At 50.1% G+C, this 8234-nt stretch overlaps 1 protein-coding gene across 5 annotated transcripts in view; it reads right to left on the reverse strand.

Moving 5' to 3' along the window:
* corin (corin, serine peptidase) overlaps nucleotides 1–6514 on the reverse strand; it is a 53276-nt gene extending 46762 nt beyond the window's left edge. Inside the window, exons 1-3 of one of the 5 annotated variants that reach the window (XM_079802647.1) lie at nucleotides 6337–6514; nucleotides 6006–6103; nucleotides 5699–5865 (exon numbers count right to left, since the gene is read on the reverse strand). In XM_079802647.1, the coding sequence (XP_079658773.1) occupies nucleotides 5699–5819 (121 nt within the window). In that variant the 5' untranslated portion in view covers nucleotides 5820–5865; nucleotides 6006–6103; nucleotides 6337–6514. Of the gene's footprint in view, nucleotides 1–5698; nucleotides 5866–6002; nucleotides 6107–6336 lie in introns of those variants that run through there. The other 4 variants (XM_079802643.1, XM_079802644.1, XM_079802645.1 and 1 more) reach the window with 4 other exon arrangements.
* Between the last annotated feature and the right edge of the window lie 1720 nt (nucleotides 6515–8234).

Genomic DNA, 8234 nt, shown 5'->3' on the forward strand with positions numbered 1-8234 from the left:
GTGTGTGAGTGTGAGTGTGAGTGTGTGTGAGTGAGTATTTGCCTGTGAGTGTGTGTGTTTGTCTGTGAGTGTGAGTGAGTGTGAGTGTGACTGAGTGTGAGTGAGTGTGAGTGTGAGTGTGTGAGTGAGTGAGTGAGTGAGTGTTTGTCTGTGAGTGTGAGTGAGTGTTTGTCTGTCTGTCTGTGTGAGTGTGAGTGTGACTGTGAGTGTGAGTGTGAGTGAGTGTGAGTGTGAGTGTGAGTGTGTGAGTGAGTGAGTGAGTGAGTGTTTGTCTGTGAGTGTGAGTGAGTGTTTGTCTGTCTGTGTGTGTGAGTGTGAGTGTGACTGTGAGTGTGAGTGAGTGAGTGAGTGAATGAGTGTGAGTGAGTGTTTGCCTGTGAGTGTGAGTGAGTGTTTGTCTGTGAGTGTGAGTGAGTGAGTGTTTGTCTGTGAGTGTGAGTGAGTGTTTGTCTGTCTGTGTGTGTGAGTGTGAGTGTGAGTGAGTGAGTGAGTGAATGAGTGTGAGTGAGTGTTTGCCTGTGAGTGTGAGTGAGTGTTTGTCTGTGAGTGTGAGTGAGTGAGTGTTTGTCTGTGAGTGTGAGTGAGTGTGAGTGTGTGAGTGAGTGTTTGTCTGTGAGTGTGAGTGAGTGTTTGTCTGTGAGTGTGAGTGTGTGTGAGTGAGTGTTTGTCTGTCTGTGTGTGAGAGTGTGAGTGAGTGTTTGTCTGTGAGTGTGAGTGAGTGTTTGTCTGTGAGTGTGAGTGTGTGTGAGTGAGTGTTTGTCTGTGAGTGTGAGTGAGTGTTTGTCTGTGAGTGTGAGTGAGTGTTTGTCTGTGAGTGTGAGTGAGTGTTTGTCTGTGAGTGTGAGTGAGTGTTTGTCTGTGAGTGTGAGTGTGTGTGAGTGAGTGTTTGTCTGTGAGTGAGTGTTTGTCTGTGAGTGTGAGTGTGAGTGAGTGTGAGTGTGTGTGAGTGAGTGTTTGTCTGTGAGTGTGTTTGTCTGTGAGTGTGTGTGAGTGAGTGTTTGTCTGTGAGTGCGAGTGTTAGTGTGAGTGTGTGTGAGTGTGAGTGTGTGTGAGTCTGAGTGAGTGTGAGTGAGTGTTTGCGTCTGTGAGTGTGTTTGTCTGTGAGTGTGTGTGAGTGAGTGAGTGAGTGAGTGAGTGAGTGTTTGTCTGTCTGTGTGTGTGAGTGTGAGTGTGAGTGAGTGTTTGTCTGTGAGTGTGAGTGTGTGTGAGTGTTTGCCTGTGAGTGTGAGTGTGTGTGAGTGTGAGTGAGTGTTTGCCTGTGAGTGTGAGTGTGTGTGAGTGTGAGTGAGTGTTTGCCTGTGAGTGTGAGTGTGTGTGAGTGTTTGCCTGTGAGTGTGAGTGTGTGTGAGTGTTTGCCTGTGTGTGTGAGTGTGAGTGTGAGTGTGAGTGTGAGTGAGTGTGAGTGTTTGTCTGTCTGTGAGTGTGTGATGGCAGAAGGGCTGGTTTGTCCAGGGTTCATATGATGTAGAGCCTTTCCATAACGCTGCCTCACATTTCTGCCAAAGCAAACACACCATAATAAGCAAATCCTAATCTTTCGCAACGCAGGCCGTATTGTTTTCCTGCCCAGCGTGAAGAAACCGACCCTCGTTTGGAAAGATTTCCCAGCAGGAAAGCGTGAGAATCTCTGTGGATCATTAAAGGGATCGGTCACACATGAGAGGCGGTCACCACTGACCCTGAACCTGCAGCAGAGAAACATCACTCTGAGAGAGAGAGAGAGAGAGAGAGAGAGAGAGAGAGAGAGAGAGAGAGAGAGAGAGAGAGAGAGAGAGAGAGAGAGAGAGAGAGAGAGAGAGAGAGAGAGAGAGAGAGAGAGAGAGAGAGAGAGAGAGAGAGAGAGAGAGAGAGAGAGAGAGAGAGAGAGAGAGAGAGAGAGAAAGAGAGAGAGAGAGAAAGAGAGAGAGAGTGACGGTGCAGAAACAGACTCAGGACGTCCGGACAGGACGAGTGTCTCCGCTCTGATCACGTCCCACCAGAGACACTCCAGCCAATAAACAAGGAGCAGAGAGAGGACGGAGGCGGAGTGTGTGTGTGTGTGTGTGTGTCCAGACTGACCTTTTGACCTTCAGCGGATGAGACCACAAATGCTTTGTGCATTTATGAGGCGCACACACACAGATTACATTATGACCGGTGAATAACGCTGATGATCTCTGTTAGTGGGTGGGATATATTAGGCAGCAAGTGAACATTTAGTCCTCAGAGTTGATGTGTTAGAAGCAGGAAAAATGGGCAAGCGTAAGGATTTGAGTGAGTTTGACAAGGGCCAGATTGTGACGGCTTGAGACTGGGTCAGAGCATCTCCAAAACTGCAGCTCTTGTGGGGTGTTCCCGGTCTGCAGTGGTCAGTCTCTATCAAAAGTGGAGAACCAGTGGAGAACCGGCCACAGGGTCATGGAGGACCAGTGGAGAACCGGCCACAGGGTCATGAAGGACCAGTGGAGAACCGGCCACAGGGTCATGAAGGACCAGTGGAGAACCGGCCACAGGGTCATGAAGGACCAGTGGAGAACCGGCCACAGGGTCATGAAGGACCAGTGGAGAACCGGCCACAGGGTCATGAAGGACTAGTGGAGAACCGGCCACAGGGTCATGAAGGACTAGTGGAGAACCGGCCACAGGGTCATGAAGGACCAGTGGAGAACCGGCCACAGGGTCATGGAGGACCAGTGGAGAACCGGCCACAGGGTCATGGAGGACCAGTGGAGAACCGGCCACAGGGTCATGAAGGACCAGTGGAGAACCGGCCACAGGGTCATGAAGGACCAGTGGAGAACCGGCCACAGGCTCATGGAGGACCAGTGGAGAACCGGCCACAGGGTCATGGAGGACCAGTGGAGAACCGGCCACAGGGTCATGAAGGACCAGTGGAGAACCGGCCACAGGACCAGTGGAGAACCGGCCACAGGGTCATGGAGGACCAGTGGAGAACCGGCCACAGGCTCATGGAGGACCAGTGGAGAACCGGCCACAGGGTCATGGAGGACCAGTGGAGAACCGGCCACAGGGTCATGGAGGACCAGTGGAGAACCGGCCACAGGGTCATGAAGGACCAGTGGAGAACCGGCCACAGGACCAGTGGAGAACCGGCCACAGGACCAGTGGAGAACCGGCCACAGGGTCATGGAGGACCAGTGGAGAACCGGCCACAGGGTCATGAAGGACCAGTGGAGAACCGGCCACAGGACCAGTGGAGAACCGGCCACAGGGTCATGGAGGACCAGTGGAGAACCGGCCACAGGCTCATGGAGGACCAGTGGAGAACCGGCCACAGGCTCATGGAGGACCAGTGGAGAACCGGCCACAGGGTCATGAAGGACCAGTGGAGAACCGGCCACAGGGTCATGAAGGACCAGTGGAGAACCGGCCACAGGCTCATGGAGGACCAGTGGAGAACCGGCCACAGGGTCATGAAGGACCAGTGGAGAACCGGCCACAGGCTCATGGAGGACCAGTGGAGAACCGGCCACAGGGTCATGAAGGACCAGTGGAGAACCGGCCACAGGGTCATGGAGGACCAGTGGAGAACCGGCCACAGGCTCATGGAGGACCAGTGGAGAACCGGCCACAGGGTCATGAAGGACCAGTGGAGAACCGGCCACAGGGTCATGGAGGACCAGTGGAGAACCCGGCCACAGGGTCATGGAGGACCAGTGGAGAACCGGCCACAGGGTCATGGAGGACCAGTGGAGAACCGGCCACAGGGTCATGGAGGACCAGTGGAGAACCCGGCCACAGGGTCATGGAGGACCAGTGGAGAACCGGCCACAGGGTCATGGAGGACCAGTGGAGAACCGGCCACAGGGTCATGGAGGGACCAGTGGAGAACCGGCCACAGGGTCATGGAGGACCAGTGGGAGAACCGGCCACAGGGTCAAGAAGGACCAGTGGAGAACCGGCCACAGGGTCATGGAGGACCAGTGGAGAACCGGCCACAGGGTCATGAAGGACCAGTGGAGAACTGGCCACACACACTCACAAACGTGCACGCTCACACTCATTCACACACTCACAAACGCACGCGCGCACACACACACTAATTCACACACACACACACACACACACACACACACACACACACACACACAAACACACTCACACACAAACTCATTCACACACACACATTCACACACACACAAACGCACGCGCACACACATCTCTTTACTGTGGCATACACATAAAACACTTTGTCAATGAAATGATTGTTAGGCTGCATTAACTAGGTCAGCCGGAACCGGGAACACTTCCCATAACACCTGATGTACTCGTGACATCATCAGAAGAACGGCATCTACACTAATGATAGTCTCTTTGTTTTATCCCGAGGTTTACTGCAGTCAGCCGGATCCGGGCCGTATCCGGATCAGATGGTGGACCTGCGCCCAGAGAAGACCAACACAGGACCCTGAAGTGTCTGAGAGACCGTGATTAGACGCCCCTGCAACTGCCTCATCGACACGGCATCTCAATAAACCCGTCTCCGGCGTGATGACTCAGATTGTTCGAATATTACAATTAAATAATACTTAAATCGATATGTCATCCTCAATAAACCCGTCTCCAGCGTGTTGCCCCCGGTCCCTCGAATATTCTGATCTATTATGACCTCTGAGCTGTAAAACTGCCAGAATAATAATAATCATACGCTGTTTGTTAATTGGCCAGAGGAGAACTGCCCCCCCGACTGAGCCTGGTTTCTCCAAGGTTTATTTTTCTAGATTCTGCTCCTGATGGGGTTTTGGTTTCCTTGCCACTGTTGCCTCTGGCTTGGCGTGCTCAGTTGGGGACACTAAATATTCAACTAAACATCGAAATACATCTAAATAATAAACTAAATTACTGATCAAATTATTGATCTAAAGCCCACACTGTCACTGTATGATACTTGAAATTTTTCCAGAATGGCTATACAGCTGAATAAAATTATGCTGCATTATTTTCCTGTTTAACACTGTAAAGCTGCTTTGAGACAATCTACATTGTTAAAAGCGCTATATAAATAAAGTTGACTTGACTTGACTTGACACACAAACTCATTCACACACTCTCTCTCACACACACACACACACACACACACACACACGCGTACACACACACAGTATTGCGTTGTCGCGGTGTGTGTCCGGCTCGCGGTGTGTGTCCGGCTCGCGGTGTGTGTTCAACAGGTCAGGATACACTGGACGTCACACACACGACGCAGGCGCTCAGAGGCTCGTTCTGTGACAGTGAATCTGTGACTCATTTGGCAGGAGACAGAATTAGACACAAACAGCCTGAGAACCACAGACACACACGACACATGACATAACAGATCTGAGCATCACACACAAACACACACACAAGCCTGTACAGAGACAGCAGGGGTGTGTGTGTGTGTGTGTGTGTGTGTGTGTGTGTGTGTGTGTGTGTGTGTGTGTGTGTGTGTGTGTGTGTGTGTGTGTGTGTGTGTGTGTGTGTGTGTGTGTGTGTGTGTGTGGTGTGTGTGTGTGTGTGTGTGTGTGTGTGGGGCCGGATCCAGATCAGATGGAGGACCTGCTCCTAGACACGAGCTCAACTCATCCCTGAAGTGTCAACTAGACTCTCCCGTGACGGCCAGATGGAGCTGGACAAATATTCTGATCTGAGTGAGTGAGTGAGTGTGTGTGTGTGTGTGTGTGTGTGTGTGTGTGTGAGAGAGAGAGAGAGAGTGTGTTACCTGTGAGCGTCAGCAGCAGCACACACACACAGATCAGGCCGCACACACACGGCAGGAGGATGAAGAGCAGCAGACGCAGATGTTTCCCGCAGAGCTGAGTGTGTGTGAATGCTTCACCCATGATGAGCTCATCACACACACACACACACACACACACACACACACACCTAAGGACACACAGAGTTTGACAGATATTCAGCAGAATGTCAATCATAACAACAGCTCATATTAAGGTCAGTCATAACTCTCTGTAATGTTTTATCAACACAGTCATAATAATGTACTGAAGCGCGTGCACGCGTCTCACCGGTGAATCAACTCGCGCGGAGACGCGCCTCCGGTAACGGCAGCAAATCACCGGAGATCCGGAGCATCAGAGCAGAGCCTATTTATACACGGGTATTTCTGCTCCAGAGTTACCAGCGTGAGCAGGAGAATCCGACACACACACACACACACACACACACACACACACACACACACACACAGTGTTATTTATAGGAGTGGAACAGAAGAGAGAAACTGAAGTGCGCGAGTTAAACTCTGACACAAACAAATATACACACACACACGTAAAGGCAGAGTAAACACACACACACACACACACACACACACACACACACGAGAAAGAGACTCACTGGAAGTTCACTGCCGCGGATCCCATCACACACACACTTCTCCGGTGTTGTAGTTTGTTGCTCGCGGAACTCGGACTCGTCGTCGGACTGAAGAACATGAGCGTGTCTGCGCGCGAGCCCGCGCCACACTGACGAGCGAGACCCGCGCGCTCATTTATATCTGTGTGTGTGTGTGTGTGTGTGTGTGTGTGTGTGTGTGTGTGTGTGTGTGTGTGTGTGTGTGTGTGTGTGTGTGTGTGTGTGTGTGTGTGTGTGTGTGTGTGTGTGTGTGTGTGTGTGTGTGGGAGAGAGAGAAGCGGTTCATTCCGACAAGCTTGAATGAATCAAATTGAGACCTTTAAACCTCAAAACTAAAATAAACATGTAAACATTGAGGAGAGGCTGAACTGCAGCGGATGAGGAATACATGATTATTACTCAACTCCTCATATCTGCTTTAGTGTAGTTTCAAATATAGTTCATCATTTTAACTTGTGACGTTCCTCGTGTGTAAATAGTTAATTAATATGTAATATGTTAACCAGAAGGGTCACTCCAGCTGAAGGACGGACACTCGAGGGTCATGAGTAAGAGCAGAATCCAGCGCTTCTCAAGGGCTGCCGTTCGTCCAGGGACAGAGAAGAGTAGCAGAAGAGTAGCAGAAGAGTAGCGTAGCAGAAGAGTAGCAGAAGAGTAGAGTAGCAGAAGAGTAGCAGAAGAGAAGCAGAAGAGTAGAGTAGCAGAAGAGTAGCAGAAGAGTAGAGTAGCAGAAGAGTAGCAGAAGAGTAGCAGAAGAGTAGAGTAGCAGAAGAGTAGCAGAAGAGTAGCAGAAGAGTAGCAGAAGAGTAGCAGAAGAGTAGAGTAGCAGAAGAGTAGAGTAGCAGAAGAGTAGCAGAAGAGTAACAGAAGAGTAGAGTAGCAGAAGAGTAGAAGAGTAGAGTAGCAGAAGAGTAGAGTAGCAGAAGAGTAGAGTAGCAGAAGAGTAACAGAAGAGTAGAGTAGCAGAAGAGTAACAGAAGAGTAGAGTAGCAGAAGAGTAGAAGAGTAGAGTAGCAGAAGAGTAGAGTAGCAGAAGAGTAACAGAAGAGTAGAGTAGCAGAAGAGTAACAGAAGAGTAGAGTAGCAGAAGAGTAGCAGAAGAGTAGAGTAGCAGAAGAGTAGAGAAGCAGAAGAGTAACAGAAGAGTAGAGTAGCAGAAGAGTAGAGAAGCAAAAGAGTAGAGTAGCAGAAGAGTAGCAGAAGAGTAGAGAAGCAGAAGAGTAACAGAAGAGTAGAGAAGCAGAAGAGTAGAGTAGCAGAAGAGTAGCAGAAGAGTAGAGAAGCAGAAGAGTAGAGTAGCAGAAGAGGAGCAGAAGAGTAGAGTAGCAGAAGAGTAGAAGAGTAGAGTAGCAGAAGAGTAGAGAAGCAGAAGAGTAGAGAAGCAGAAGAGTAGAGAAGCAGAAGAGTAGAGTAGCAGAAGAGTAGAGTAGCAGAAGAGTAGAAGAGTAGAGTAGCAGAAGAGTAGAGAAGCAGAAGAGTAACAGAAGAGTAGAGTAGCAGAAGAGTAGAGAAGCAGAAGAGTAGAGTAGCAGAAGAGTAGCAGAAGAGTAGAGAAGCAGAAGAGTAGAGTAGCAGAAGAGTAGCAGAAGAGTAGAGAAGCAGAAGAGTAGAGAAGCAGAAGAGTAGCAGAAGAGTAGAGAAGCAGAAGAGGAGCAGAAGAGTAGAGTAGCAGAACAGTAGAGAAGCAGAAGAGTAGAGTAGCAGAAGAGGAGCAGAAGAGTAGAGTAGCAGAAGAGTAGCAGAAGAGTAGAGAAGCAGAAGAGTAGAGTAGCAGAAGAGTAGCAGAAGAGTAGAGAAGCAGAAGAGTAGAGTAGCAGAAGAGTAGCAGAAGAGTAGAGAAGCAGAAGAGGAGCAGAAGAGTAGAGAAGCAGAAGAGTAAC

Source organism: Gobio gobio (assembly GCF_949357685.1).
Source record: "Gobio gobio genome assembly, chromosome: 21".
Taxonomy (NCBI): Eukaryota; Metazoa; Chordata; class Actinopteri; order Cypriniformes; family Gobionidae; genus Gobio; species Gobio gobio.